The sequence below is a fragment of the Phascolarctos cinereus genome, unplaced genomic scaffold, assembly GCF_003287225.1.
Source record: "Phascolarctos cinereus isolate Bilbo 61053 unplaced genomic scaffold, phaCin_HiC Scaffold_3;HRSCAF=262, whole genome shotgun sequence".
NCBI lineage: Eukaryota > Metazoa > Chordata > Mammalia > Diprotodontia > Phascolarctidae > Phascolarctos > Phascolarctos cinereus.
The window spans coordinates 147,567,203-147,583,118 of record NW_027555736.1 but is presented as its reverse complement, the minus strand read 5'-3'; the positions used below and the strand labels follow the sequence as shown (position 1 = coordinate 147,583,118).

Here is a 15,916-nt window from a genome sequence, read left to right as displayed (position 1 = left end):
GAACCAAGACAAACAATAGTAATATTGTAGGATGAGGAACTGTGCCTGACTTGGCTATTCTCAGCACTACAATGATCCAAGACAATCCCAAGGGACTAATGATGAAGCAGACTATCTGTCTCTAGAGAAAGAACTAATATTGCTTGAATACACACTTAAGCATGCGATTTTTCACTTTCTTTTATTCTTTTTTCTTTTATTCAAGTCTTCGTGTATAAAATGACTAATATGGAAATGTTTTACACAATTGCACGTGTATAACCTATATCTACTTACCATGTCAGGGAGGGGTAAAGAGAGGAAATTATAGAATCTGGCACTTGAAACTTTAAAAAAATGTTAAAAAATTATTTTAACATGTAATTGGGGAAAAAATAAAAAAGATGTACGTGTGTGTGTGTGTGTGTGTGTAAAAGAAAGCTGACCAGGCACTGAAACACTGAATGACTTGCTCGGGTCACACAGCCAAGACACATCAGATGTGCAACTTGAACCCAAGTCTTCCTGACTCCAAGGCCTATCCACTAACATCATACTGCCCCTCATTATATAAAATATGGCAGATTCTTAACTGTAATTTGTTCATTAATCTACATTATTAATATCCATTTCATTTTGTAACAATCATAATATCATAATGAATTGTAATAAATTCATCTGTATAACACCTTAAGATTTACAAAGTGCTTTATGTATATTGGGCACTAAGTGGCGCAATGGATAGTACACCGGGCTTGGGGTCAGGAAGACCCGCGTTCAAATCTAGCCTCAGACACTCAGTAGCTGTGTGACCCTGGACAGGTCACTTAACTGTCTGCCTTAGTTTCCTCATCTGTAAAATAAGCTGGAGGAGGAAATGGCAAACCCCTCCAGTATTTTTGCCAGGAAAACTCCAAGTGGGGACACGACTGACACAAATGAACAACAACAATTACAAACATTATGTCATTTGATTGTCACAACAACCCTGGGAGGAAGGTGCTAATTTTATCCATTTTATAAATTGAGGAAACTGAGGCAGAGAGAGGTTAGGTGACTTGCTCAGGGTCACAGCTAGCAAGTGGCTGAGGCAAGAATTTAATTCAGATCTTCCTGACTCCAAGTCTAGCACTCTATCCACTGTGTCACCTAACTATCTCTAATATTAAATAATAAATGCTAGCTGCCATTAATATATACTGTTAACTAAAATTATACTACTGGATTTCTTTTAATTTTATTTTAAAATGCAGACTTTTATTGCATCTGATTGGTCTTTCTACTCCATTATATTATTCTGAGTTAATAAAGATTTTCTCTAGTGAGCTTTAAGAACTTACAATACTTAGAAAATTTGGGGGGCAGCTAGTAGCATAGTGGATAGAACACTGGCCCTGAAGTCAGGAGGACCTGACTTCAAAGCCAGCCTCAGACCAACCACTTGACACTTACTAGCTGTGTGACCCTGAGCAAGTCACCTAACCTCTCTCTGCCTCACTTAACCCCAACTGCCTAAAAATTAAAAAAAAAAAGGAAAAATTTTTAATACACTTAAAACGACCACATATTTCCAGGACACAAGTGAATATCTGAGTTGGGTTTTAAAAAATATACATCAAAACCAGAATGCTTCAGAGCTTTGAGTACAGAATACATTAAGAAATGAGTGCAGAATGGTAACAGTTCAAGAAGGAAGAGAGTAAGCCAGCAATTCCTAAAAATTTAAGATATCTCTGGAGCTGCCAAATACTCCAGGAGTTCAAAGTGTCTGGAAATTCCATATTCTAAACTCAGCTGTCATTTTACAGAAACTTTTAACCTAGAGAAAAGCGGGCCAGCACCAGGCAATAGATCCTCACATGAAATTCATTAGTGCAGACTGCTGATGATTATCACTCCATTCACTTGAACACTCATTAATCTACTAATGAAACTGGAAACATCACAAAAGGTTTCTGTGACTACATAAGCAAATAAGTTTTTACTACAAGTGTAGATGCCAACACGCAAACACTTTACACACATAATGCTGAGTGATTATGATAGTTAGAAGCAAGTTGGAAACATGATCACTATTCCTCCCTGGAAGAACCAGAAGGGAGGCTGAGTAGAGAAACAGGACTATAGGCACAAAGAATAAGCCTGACAGTTACAGGCCTGGCTCATTCTGACCTTATTCCTCCTAGAAATAGCATCACAAAGAGGAAAAGGTCAAATGTTAACTGTTACGTTCCCTTTACTCTTCCAAGTATATGGGAACCAAAAGAACAGTCTCTAAAGAAACTGAAGAACTTGAGACTTTGACAGAAGACTTTACCAATTACAGTCAATTGTTGATTTTCTAATACAAACTGTGGGAAGCAACAGCTTCTGAAAATAGAAGATGATTCAAAAGCTCAAAAGCTATCATAAATTCTTTGGGGGAAGAGGCTTACAAAGGAATACAGATGTGTAACTTCTGGAAATTTCACTATATATCAAACCAAATCATAATGCCACACTGTTAGTCAATAAGCATTTATTAGCCATTTACTATGTGCCAGGCACTACGGACACTGTTAAGGACTATTTGGGAGAATTTCAAACTACTCAAGTTTCTTATCCTGTTCCTTTCTATTAAACTATTATTCTCTATTTCATTCAACCCAATTCAACACATTACAAGTGGACTGTGCCAGAGACTCAAAAACTGGTATGTTGCAAAGGTAATTTAGTTCAACTTTTTCATTTTATAGATGAAAAAACTGAGGCTCAGAGAAGGAAAGTAACTTCTTTTATCCTATGATCCTATATTATTTGCTACATAATTAAAGCTAAGACTAGAACCTAGTTCTCCTGATGCCCAAACCAACGCCCTTTCTGAGTAGAAACACTCAATAAATAATATCTTATAATCACTGAATTTTAGAACTGCAAGGATTTTAGTTCAACTGCTCATTTTAAAAGTGAGGAAAAGAAAGGGCCATAGATGTTAAACTGGAAGTAGAGTCCTCTTTTGAGATGGGCTCTAGACATAACAAAGCTGAGTAAATCGAATTGCTTTCTGTGCCTCTGCCTGGTTGCCATGTTCCACATAAATGATCACTTAATTAATATGAAGCAGTCTTTTCTAGTTGCCAAACAAATATAATTAATAATAATAGTTAACATTTATTTAGCATTTACCATGTGCCAGGCACCACTTTAAGAACTCTACAGTTTTTATCTCATTTGATCCCTAGGACAACAACCCTAGGAGGCAGATGCTATTATATCCCCATTTTACAGATGAGGAAACTGAGGCAAACAGAGGTTAAGTGACTTGCCCAGGGCTAGTAAGTGTCTCAGGGACTTAAAACCTCCTTCAAGATTCTGCTAGGATGCAGGTTCAGCACTAAAACTAATGCCAAAAGGTGAAATGTCAAAAAGGAACTATAAATTCTGCCCTAGTATACCTCTAGTTTCAAACCTCTGAGTAAAAGCTTACATATTTGCTTCCAAAAAGCAGAGTACAAATAAATCAACCATTTGGTCAACTTTTGAATTGACTTCATCACTGATGAAGATGAGCCGGTATTATTCAAAATGGCAGATAAAATCAGAGAGCCAACATGATGTAGTGCAGAGGTTCCATACTTTTTTTATGTCACAAACCCTTCAGATAATCTAGTGAAATCTATGAATCCCTCCTCAGAGTAATATTTTTAATTGCATAAAATAAAATACATGGGATTACAAAGCAAACTAACTATACTGAAATCCAATTATCAAACTGTTAAAAAAAAAAAAAACACCAACAACAACAACCCAAAACTCAAGTTCACAGACTCTAGGTTAAGAATTCCTGGTAGTTGCAAGATCACTAGAATATCAGTCAGGGCTCTTTATAGTCTCAGTCTTGTCACTACATATGTGACATTTAGGAAGGCATTTTAACTTCTCTGAGCCCGTCTCCTCATCTGAAAATGAAGAGGGTAGACTAGGATCTGGCATCATTATGCTAATTATGTTTGGCTTTGATTGTTTTTTGCCCTGAAAATTTGCTTTGCAGATTTATATTTTTTTTAAAAAGTCTTCATTCCCTAAGCCATAATGGAGGTGACTCAAGAGTATGGCATATGGCAAAGAAAAATCAGAAAAGGATTAAAATTTTGTCACAGAAAATCTATAAACATGTAATCTCCAGGCTTCTAATTAAGAGGTACCTACAATATTTAGTGTGGGCTTTGCCTTGTGTTGGGAGAAGGGATGCACCTATTTTCTTTCTTTGACTACAAGTGCAGTCTCAGAAAAAGAAAGACTCAAATTTCTCTTTATGTAAGCTTTTCATATGCAATCTATGTATAAGTAACCCATCTGAAGCTAAGACAAATAAAAAACTTAGTTTTGTTGAACTTTTTTTTTTTTACTCTGGCATAAGGTACACTCACTGAGTGAAGAAGAGGGTCATATTCAGAAATAGTTGATATATATATTTTTAAAGATGCCAAATTTTTTTTTTAAACTGGAAAAACAAGTAAGCCTTGAACATATGTTTATGAAATGTACCTTTGCTAGGTTTGGAAGTTCAAAAAGCCAATAGAAAAAATTAAGTGCCGAGTGAATGCAACCTTCATTTCTACTTGCTTAAGATCACTCTGCAGGTGGGATCCCAGTTTTCAATGACAGTCACCAACGGCTCTCTGAACTTCTTAATTGAAGTCCTGCTCTGTCTAGAATCTGTGACGTGCTCTAGTCTGCATTTGCCCCCATATATTCCTAGGGAGATTTTTATTTCAATTAGTACCTAAATTTGGTTCTCTAAGTTAGTAACCTGCTTGGTGCCCAAACTCTCTTCCTCTTGCTGCCCGACCAGGACAATTACAGACTCAAATCCCAAAATCCAATGTGTTTGCTGCCACCACCTAGTGGCCCTGAAGAAGCCAGCTGCAGCACTGTTAGTCTATTCAATATTTGTTTAAAAGCTCCACTTTGTTGCAGTTTTTAAAAGCTGCAATGGATTAAAATCTCTTAATCAATATTCATCAGCCTACAGGTAGTTTACACTTTTCATTTTGTTCCAGCAATATTATTCCAGTGAGAAGCAAGAGCAGATAAAGGTCATGCTGGTAATTAAAGCTATATTGTAGAAATATGCACACTCAAGATGTGATTAAATAAGAAAATATTACTCAGTTCAGTATCATCATTAAACTTGCATTAATTTATAAATATTTAAATGTACCATATGATGATCATAAATACTCTATATTTGTCAGTTTTAAAAGTAACACAAGCTATAAACCCTTTGAAGAATTACTGCAGAAATATTAAAAAAAAAAGTATACAAGCAATACTTACATTCAAATGCTGTAGTTGTTGCATCAGGCAAAACCTGGCCTATTACATCCTAAACAAGGACAGAGAAAGGATTCAATTAGACATATTTTTAACTGTCAACATGTGGCAAGATCTCAATGAATAAGAAAGCCCAGGAAAGATATTGTCAATGTTTGCCTAAACTGTAAAAATGTTAACTCATAATCACAGCTTAACACAATCTATTCACATCCAAATATTTAAATCACTAATTATCCCATGAAGAAAAAATTATTAAAAAAAAATCTTCGATATGCTAAAAGAAAAACATGTCTTTTCATTCATTTCTCCCATTTGTCTCCTTCTCTCCATTCACCCTACAACCACTCCTCATCATCTTTTCCTTGGGCAGTTATAGCCCAGTTTCCTAACTGGTCTCCCCAAATCTAGCCTTTCCTTCCTTCCTCTAATCCATCACCCTCTGAACTGCCACACTGACATTCTGAAAACACAGGTATGACCATGTTACTTTCCAGCCCAGGAAGCTCCAATGATTCCCCATTAATTCTAGGATAAACCACAAAGATCTATTTGATATTTGAAAACCTTCATGATCTGGCTCAAGCCTAACTTTTGAGGCTGACTAGACATTCTACTAAGCCCTGGTCAAACTCCCCCACTTGCTGTTCTCCATAAAGCCATTCGTTCTATCCTCTGCCCCCTGCCCCAACCCATCTCCTGCCTTTATGCTTACCTTCATGCTCGCCTTCATTCCCTTTAAAGATCAGATGAAGTGCCCCCTCTTTTAAGAGGGCTTCCCCAATTCCTTATAAACATTGAAAAATTGGGCTTTCAAGATGACAGTGATGGTGACAGATTTATATAAAGTAGTGCTTCATGGTTTACAAGGTACTCTACATACATCATCTCATTTGAACTCCAGTACAGTAAGGTAGGCACATTGTTTAGTCGTTTTTCTGTCACGTCTGACTCTTCGTGACCCCATTTGAAGTCTTCTTGGCACAGATAATAGAGTGGTTTATCATTTCCTTCTCCAGCTCATTTTACAGATGAGGAAACTGAGGCAAACAGGGGTGAGTGACTTACCCAGGGTCACACAGCTGGTAAGTGTCTGAGGCCAGATTTGAACTCAGGAAGATGAGTCTTCCTGACTTCAGGCTTGGCACTCTATCCACTTCACCACCTAGCTGCCTAGAAACACGTTAAGTCATGTAATAAGTGTTGTATATGTCATTATCCTCATTTTACAAAGGAGGAAACTCAGGCTTAAGTCTCTTAATGTCTATTAAGTGACTTGTCTGAGGTCACACAGCTGGTACAAAGCAGTGGTGCTGAAAATATAAAGTCTGTCCCAATAAATTCTACAAAGAATGAAAAAGACTATATAATCTTGGAGCTTGCACTAGGTGAAGTCTAAGATACTGTTTTATTTTACTATAGAGCAACTGAAAAATGAAACCGATTAATTGAACAATAAAGAAATGTTAATGGCCAGTGAATCAAGTTTACCTTTTTTGTACAGGAACTCTAAAGTCCATATTATCTGATACTGCTGTTCAACTTTATCCATAACAAGGTAAGCACTCCAAGAATGGCTTGCAGACAGCCTATGTGACAACTAGCAGAGGGAAGGATCTTTGGAAAATTTGATATTCCATCGTGTGCAAGTCCAACACAATAGATTGTCCATCTTATTTTCATCTCTGCCCCTCCTCTCTCTCCCAAATCTTTACTCACTGGAGAAGTGTTATAGTGTAAGCAATTCACAGTGCTAAAACAGTCTTCTCTGGCAAATCCAGAACTGTCACCAGCCAGCAGGTGAACTGAAGGCTGTTTACAGCATCTCTCAGCAATAGGGCAATTAACAGAATGACTGCAACTTTCTTCTAAAGCTAATACTACAGAGTCTTCTGCTGCAGTGTCAAATTTGCATAACAATATCTACAACATTAAATTTTTTCTCAAAAATTAATCCACACACACAAAAAAGAAAATTTTCTTAATCTGTCATGACACCTTAGGCCTAGAATAGCATTGCTTCTCAGGCCACAATCTGCTCTTAAGAGGAAAAAGATTAACTTCTCAAGAACAGATCCAGACTAAGGTAGAAATGTTTTACATGATTGCACATGTATAACCTATATCAGATTGCTTGCCATCTTGGGGAGGAGGAAGGGAGACAGGGAGACAAATCTGGAACTCAAAATCTTTCAAAAAATGAATGTGGAAAATTGTCTTTATGTGTACTTGGAAAAAATAAAATACTATTAAAAAAAACAGATCTGGTATTAAGAATCAAATCCTTTCACCTTATATGTAGGATAAAAGGTACTGTCAGGCCAATGTAGGTTCTGTAAGTGGACACTGGGACATTCTGGAGCTGTCTAACTGACCCAAAGTCATTCTGTAATGAGATCTTAACTTCTAAGAAACTACAATCAGTGGTGCATCAATAGAGAATGAAAGTGACCCTGGGATAAGCAATGGAATCTTATTATTTATACAATCATTCATCAGTTGTAAAAGATAACTACTATGGTATCTTATCTAAGAAATTTTGCATCTTTTTACTTGTAAATAACAGACAAGACAGAGAAATTTTAAATAGCTTGACTACAGGATTCCAGGACATCGAGTCCATTAGCATAAGCACCAAACAAAACAGATATATGATGTTGAGAAAAATAAAAACATGAAATGGAAACAAACTGGCCAAAGTATAATTTGAAAGCATATAAGATGAGACAGCATGGAATGGTAGATAACAAGCTGGCTTCAAAGCTAGGAAGACACTGCATCTGATATACATTGGCTGTGTGAGCCTGGTCAACTCTTAACATCTAGGTGTTAGGTCAGTGGTGTCAAACTCAAACAGAAACAGGATCCCTAAAAGCTGCATGTTGACTTAGACCACAAATTAATACTATCTATGTTGTACTGAATTTTTATTTTGCTAAATATTTTCCAATTACTTTTTAATCTGTTTAGGCCACAATGGGGAAAGGGTTTGACATCTATGCTCTAGAAAACTCTCTAAACTGAAAAGAAGATGCTGGCCCATACTGGTACAGAAAGTTTCCTTGCTCAAGAGTTCCCTATACCAATGAAATCATAGGTCCAGTCTTTAATCCCTACATAAAACAGGGCTGAAGGGTGACAAAATGTGGTCTGAAAAAGAAATCAAAGTTTATGATCCATAAACTATGGTAAATTTAAGAAGATGGGTGGTACTGTGGAAACACAGTGACTCTAGAGTTGGAGGTGGTCCTAGGTTCAAATTTCACTGCTGACACAACTTATGTGACACTGGGTAAGTCATATAACTTCTCTAGGACTAAAATAAGAAGATTGGACTAGATGATCTCTAAGGTTCCTATGAGGTCTACAATCCTATGATCTATTGATTTTTCAGAGAAATCAGAGTTCTCCTCTACCTGTCATTCAGGGCCTTCCTCATACCACCTCCTTCCACACACACTACACAGACTTATAATCTGTCCCAAACATATGTCGTGTGCCTTTCCACCACCATTTCTTTCAACACTGCCGTTATGTTCAGAATTTCCTCTCTTCCACTATTTGCCTGCCAAATTCCCACTCTGCCTTTAAAGCTCAATTCAAATATTACTTCCTATATAAGTTTTCCTGAATCTTCTAAGTCAGTAAAGGCTTTCCTCCCCAAACCTCAGGGGGCACTCTGTTTTACACGTAACTCTTATAATTCACTCACCATAAATTACAATTATCTCTACACACACACACATTTTTTTTTCCAGAAAAATCAGCATGATACCCAAATAAGGCATATCATCCAAGAATATTTATAGGTAAAACTGAAAAAAGGGCAACAAACATGAAAAACTGAACGAATGAATAAGACTAACAAATTATTTTCATCACGATGTCGGTGGAACCACATTTGTGCTCTCAATAACCCTGGTCCCCAATTTGCTACTTAAGAAAGTGGAAATGGCACTAAATATAACAAAAGTATAAAAAGGATATCTACTTGGCCAAGTCTATATAAAAAATCTACACTAGATTTTTAAAGTGTTATCCTGAAAAAAAAAAGCATTGATGGTTGATTTTCAAAATGCCAAAAAGAGGGGGAAAATACCAAACAATTGGGGAAAATCACAGATAATATCATACTCAAATGAAACAATCATTGGTGGATCTTCCTTCATCAGGTCTCTCTTCACTGCAATCAGTCCTCCATTTCAACCACTAAATCACTAAAGTGATTTTCCTAAAGTGCAGGTCTAATAATGTCACCTCCTCTATGCAATAAATAGCCCCCTATTGCTTTCAGCATCAAATATAAAATCGTTTGCTTAGCATTCAAAGCCCTTCATAACCTAGCCTCCTCCTACCTTTGCAATCTTCTTTACCTTACTCCCTGACATGTACTCTTCAAGGCAGTGACACTGGCCTCCTGGTTTTTCCTCAAACAAGACACTTCATCTTTTGGCTTTGGGCAATTTCTCTTGCCGTCCCCCATGCCTGGAATGATCTCCCTCCTGATGGCTGCCTCCTGGCTTCCTATTTAAATCCCAACTAAGACCCCACCTTCTATAGGAAGCCTTTCCCGAGCTCCATTAATTCTAGTGCCTTCCTTCTGTAAATTACTTCCTATTTATTCCATTTATAGCTTGTTTGCACATGTTTGTCATATTCCGCCATTAGATTATGAGCTCTTTGGGGGGCAGGGATTGTCTTTTGCCTCTTTTTGTATCCCCAGCACTTAGCATAGTGCTTGGTACACAGTAGGCACTTGGAAAACGTTTGATTGATTGATGGGGATAGCAATAATTGATCTATATTTTCTCATCACTATAAAAGCTTTATGACAATGAGCTACACAAATGTTGAGGGTATCCTTGACAAAAATATGAGAAAAGAATTTCTTCCATGATTTTCTACAGAAGAACTCAAGTTCAAAACAAACACCTTCATAAGTACATGATGAAGGAGAGCAGTTTGTCTGTAAAAGATTTGGAAGTTCTGATGCACTGCAAAGTCAGTAAGAGTCAATAGCATAATATAATGACCAAGAAAGCTAATGTAATCTGAGGCTGCATTAAGAAAGATACAGTGCCTAGAACTAGGGAGGGGATAGTGCTTAGTCAGATAACATCTGGAGTTCTATGGTCAGTATGGGTACCACATTTTAAGTGGGACATTAATAAGAAAGGCAAAAGAAAGGAAACCAGGATAGTGAATGGCCTTGAGATCATGCCATATGAGGATCATCCGAAGGAACTGGGGATTTACCCTGGAGAAAAGAAAATTTGTTGGGGGAGATATCATAGCTTTAATAGGTAGAAGTTGAAAAGAGACAGACAACCTTTATACAAGGAAAAAATTGCTAACAATTAGAACTATCCCAAAGTGGAAGAGGCTGCCTCAGGAGTCAGAGGGTCCCTCCTCAAGCAGAGGCCGAATGACCACTTGATGAGAATGTTATTGTCCTTTTCAGGTATGAATTGGGCCAGCTAACTTCTGCTGTCCCTTCCAGTTTTGGGATCCTGTGATTCTGACTGTCACAGTCACACAACTGCTTTAAAAGTTGTGGAGAATTTTTTAAAATCCTATTGCGAATTGTTCTTTTACTATAAAAAAACCACTTGACTAAGTAGAACAGAAAATAGCCTTAAAGGTTCTCCTTCTACAAGGTGTTTCCTGGGCTTGAGTTAAGATCATACAAAATTCCTTGATAGATGCAACATAGTGATAACTGTTCAATGGTTCTTTTATTCTTAATCTCACATGAGATGCAAAACAAATACATGTAAGCTCTCCAAAGCACTCTTACTGCTGTCATGGAGAATGTCCTATGAGGAATCCAGAAAGAATAGGAATGCATACAGAAGACAACCTTACAGATGTTCCTATTTATGGATATAATTTTACTGTGAGAAACTCAAATTAATTTTACTTTATAATTGATTTTATATTGTAATGATCTCATATTGTAATTGAGTCTGTATCTGCTTAAAGCTACCTTTCTACATACTTGAGTTGAGCTCAGGAATTTAGCCTTCCCTCTGAATTAGTTTAAAGTTATAATTAAAAGAAAAGTTGTTATCTCTTAGAATGGTAGCTCCTGAGATATTTCCAGAACATCTGTTATCTTTAAGCACCACAAATTAACTTGGTATCACCTCCAAACGATATGTGATCAGTCCTTGCTTGTTCTTGTGCAATTAGGGGAGTTTTTATCTCTTCCAAGAGAAAGAAAGTCTGGTAGTTTTGATCCCCTAGCAAAGATGCAGATGAGTCCCATAAAAGAATTAACATTCCTTAATTGTCAGAGGGGCATGATTTGCCTCACCTGAATGCCAGCCCACCTTTCCTAGTATAGCTAGTTGTACAAGACCCCTTCTTTGTTGTATGCAGCAAAGAAGGTCCCCTCCTTTTCACTGGGGTCTTTGACTTTACTGAGATTTCTAGTCTGACCTGCTTTGTTAACAGTCACAGGGATTACTGTTAATAAGATGATTTTTCTTGGAGCCACATACCTCCATTTTACCTTTATTAATTTTATTTGCCACACTGCATCAAGTCCTAGAATACTACAGAGCTTCTTTAATGAGATTAATCACCACTAACAATCTATACAAGAAAAAACAAATGAAGAATTGTTATTGTCCTACCTATGACAACTCCTTGAGCTAATTCATTAGTACATTATTGGAGAGACACTGTAGATGGACAATAAGCTGAGCCCAGAAGTGAACAGGATGAGATCAGGCCAGGTCACACTTGGATAACTATATAGTGCTTTCAAGTGCCCCAGGTGTTGTCTGACCCCTAAATTCATTTTTTTTTAACACAAGCTTTCTTTCAGTGATGCTCTGTGGCTATGAACCAATCTCCAATGAATCAAAATTGTGGGTGACCTAATGAACCATGGAACACATGGCAGGCACAGACTGCAGCACATTGCCAATGATGCCTCTCATTCAGGAAGTGACAAGAGATATCACGAAATTGTATGATAAGAAAAGGACTGTTGGTCATGTAGTGAGATCAAGGGATAGCTGACAGACAGTCTGAAGGCTGCAGTGATACCTACATAATCTAAAAAGATCCAAGAGTAGGCTTCAGCACATTGGTCGGTCCTCTGTAAAGGATTTAGGATTTACTGGAGGACACAGACGAGAATTATACAAGATTGGAAAAAAGGTGTACTAAATTATGACCACCACTGGAGGCTATCCATTTGGATGAGATCATGGAGTCACTAAGTACTAAGGCATGTCTTACTCCCCACCAGTATGAGGGCAGGGACTGTATCTTACCTAAATTTTACACACAATATTCTTCATACAATAGATAATATTTATTGAACTACTGAAATGAAATTACATTTTCTATATATGTTTTCAAAGGATGAACTTCCCATATTACAATTAATTTGTTATAAGGATTATCATCCCTAACACCAAAGACCATACTACCTCCCAGGCAATTTTGAAGTAATAATTTAATTATTCCTCTCCTACTGGTTATCATATCTCCTCCCAGAGTCTCCACTTATGAAAGGCACGCAGGGGGCAGCTAGATGGTGCAGTGGATAGAGCACCAGACCTAAAGTCAAGAGGACCTGAGTTCAAATGCTGCCTCAGACACTTGACACTATTAGCTGGGCAAGTCACTTAACCCTGACTGCAGAGAGAGAGAGAGAGAGGGAAAGAGAGAGAGAGAGAGAGAGAGAGAGAGAGAGAGAGAGAGAGAGAGAAGAGAGAGAGAGAGAAAGAAAGAAAGAAAGAAAGAAAGAAAGAAAGAAAGAAAGAAAGAAAGAAAGAAAGAAAGAAAGAAAGAAAGAAAGAAAGGCACCCAGACCAGGCATCTCTTCATTTCCCACCAAGATGCACTCCTCTGGTCTTCCCCATCATGCCCCCAAGTACACATTCTCACTTAACCTCTAAATGATCTAGCTCTCCCACAGAAATATTTCCCACGATTAGGGGCTATGAACTTAAGAAGGCAACGTTCAAGAAAACTATGGAGACAAATATCTTGACATTTCATAGCCACTTAAGTTCAGGTGGGCCTCTTCCTGGCCTATCCAAACGGAGTCAGAATGACAGAATGTTAGAGCTAATCCAATCTAATTATTTTACAGATGAGAAAAGTGAAGCCCAAGGTGGTGAAGTCACTTGCCTAAAGTCACACACCAAGTGTCACAACTAGCTAGAATTTAGATCTCCAGACTCCCAGTTCAATGCTGCTGCCACAAACACAGGGTTAAATTGGGTTAAAAGACTGAACCATAAAAGGTTTATCTGACTATGCATGTTGCCAGTCTTTGACACCTTTAGCTCAATTTACAAGTATCACTCATCAAAGACATATGATAGTCATTTATCCAGCTAATTCATCAATGGAATGGCAGCCAGTGAATATTTCTAGATAACCAGAGGTGTGCATTGCTCCAGACTAGGTATGGACGAAGAATACGCAGGAAGATGAACCTGGTCCCAACCTCAAAAGACTTAGAAAACTGTACCCTCTACCTTTTTTCATTGAGTTGAGTTAAAAGTGCTCTCTGAGCCTGGACTTTACTTCAATGTTCCAGGGACCAACCTTATGTAAGACATTTAACCTCCCTAGGCCTCAGTTTACTCAAAAGTAAAATACAGAAGTTAAAACACACAATTCCTAAGATCCTTTCTACCTGTAAAGTTATGATTCAAAGTGAAAAGTATTCTGAGCATCTTAACAGACAATATAAGAAGTAAAAAGATCCCCTTTTCTACCCTAAGGCACATCAATTAAAAGAAATCAGTGTAATGATATGTGCTAGAGTTAGGAAATCCCCCAAGCACCTGGATTGGGGAACCTGAGGCCTCCAAGGCCACATGTGGCTTTCTAGGTCCTCAGGTGTGACCTTTTGACTTAGTCCAAGTTTTACAGAACAAATCCTTTTAGTAAGGGGATTTGTTCTGTGAAGTTTGGATTCAATCAAAGGGGCTGCACTCGAGGACCTAGAGGGCCACATGTGGCCTTGAGGCTGCAGGTTCCCTATCTAGTCTTTAAAAAGGACGAAGCGTATGCTACCCCCAAAGAGGCTTCAGACTGAGATTTGGTTTTGGGGGCTGACCACTCACCAGCACATCCCGGAAAAGCAACTGGGGCCCAGAGTGCACTGTCCAGTCCACAGCTCCACCATCTGGGATCTTGATTCGAATCACCAGCACCTGGTTCTCCATGGTATGAGAGGGGCCAAGGGCCAGCCACAGCATTACCGACCACTGGGCTCACATCCTTGGGGTAGGGGGTGGAAGAAAGCACTCACTGCCCCTTTTGGGGGCGTGAACATGGGGTGAAAAGCCAGAGAATGGGGAAGATGATGAATGTAGGGAGGTAGGGAGGGAAGATGGAAGGGGAAGGATGGAGGGGGAGGAAGAAAATAGTGAGGGAGGATAGTGGGGCTGGTTAGGAGGATGAAAGAAGGAAGGCGTTGAGAGGATGAAGGAGGGGGTTGGCGAGGGGGGGGATGTTGGGAGAGTGATGTCGAGTTGTTAGACGGGGAGGGGTTAGGCTGCAGAGCCTGCCTCGAGCCCCCGTCTGGGTAACAGGGCAATGGGGGCCTAGTCACCCTGGACGTGTGGAGAGGTGGGGCAGTGGGGTGAGGAGAGAAGGGGTGCTGGCTGTTGCCTGTGTTGGGGGGGCGTGTAAGGAGGGGGTGAAGCCCGCTCTGGGCCCCCGCTGAGGGGGTCTGGGAGTCAGCCTGGTGTGGAGAGAAGGGGGACGACTCAAGGGAAGTGGCTTCCGTGCCCCTTGAGGAAGAGGAAGCCAAAGGGAGACTAGGACGAGCGAGCCGAGCCGCTGCTCCCTCCCGGCCCTGTGCGGGGCCCTTGGTGGGCTCAGCCCGTGGCCGGCTCCGAGCTCAGAGCGTTCCCAGGCGGCGGCTGCCCCAAGACTAGGAGGAGGAGGAGAAAGAGGGAGAGTAGAAGTAAGAGGAGGAGGAGGAGGAGGAGGAGAAAGAGGAGGAGGAGGAGAAGAGGAGGGAGGAAGAAGGAGGAGAGGAGGTGGAGGGAGAAGAGGGAATTGTACTCCGGAACCAAAACTCGCGGAGCCGGAACCCGGGGGGCGGGAGAGAGCTGTAGGAACGACTCCCCTGGCGCCATGTTGGAAGAGGGCACTAGCCCACACCCTTCCCTTTCCCTCAGTCCTGGCCCCGCCCACATGCGCCCGAAGGTCTCAGGCCGTCGCCCCCGACTGGCTGGGGTCCCCTGGGGAAAAAGAGACGTAGTGGAAGGGGCTGTGGAAAGGGCCCTGGGGAGGCCCGGAACGTGAGAAAGCCGGCTAGGGGTTTGCGGGGCCCAGGATAATCACGCGGTCCCCTGCTGGGAGCGGCGATCAAAGCAAGGCGGACGTCTTCTGGGGCTGCCACAGGGGAGGACAAGCGAGCTGAGGAATGGTTCGGGCTCTTTGCTCTTACTGAGCCAGGGACGCGCCTGCTTTATGTGTCTGGTTGCGGGCACCGCTCTTTGTTGTGCTACTTTATTTCCACCCTAAAAATTCTCCTTGTCCTCCCTCTTCTCCCAGCCCACCCCGATCAAACCAGCAGTAAATACCAGATCTCAGATCTAAGACTCCGACTGAGCTTTTTTTTTTCCTCCTCCTT

At 39.9% G+C, this 15,916-nt stretch overlaps 1 protein-coding gene across 8 annotated transcripts in view; it reads right to left on the bottom strand.

Moving 5' to 3' along the window:
• Nucleotides 1–15,374, bottom strand: part of MAP2K5 (mitogen-activated protein kinase kinase 5) — a 282,818-nt gene extending 267,444 nt beyond the window's left edge. For 5 of the 8 annotated variants that reach the window (XM_020982672.2, XM_078151218.1, XM_078151220.1 and 2 more), the window contains exons 1-2: nucleotides 14,394–15,373; nucleotides 5,299–5,347 (exon numbers count right to left, since the gene is read on the bottom strand). In XM_020982672.2, the coding sequence (XP_020838331.1) occupies nucleotides 5,299–5,347; nucleotides 14,394–14,528 (184 nt within the window). In that variant the 5' untranslated portion in view covers nucleotides 14,529–15,373. Of the gene's footprint in view, nucleotides 1–5,298; nucleotides 5,348–14,393 lie in introns of all 8 variants that reach the window. The other 3 variants (XM_078151216.1, XM_020982680.2, XM_020982668.2) reach the window with 2 other exon arrangements.
• Between the last annotated feature and the right edge of the window lie 542 nt (nucleotides 15,375–15,916).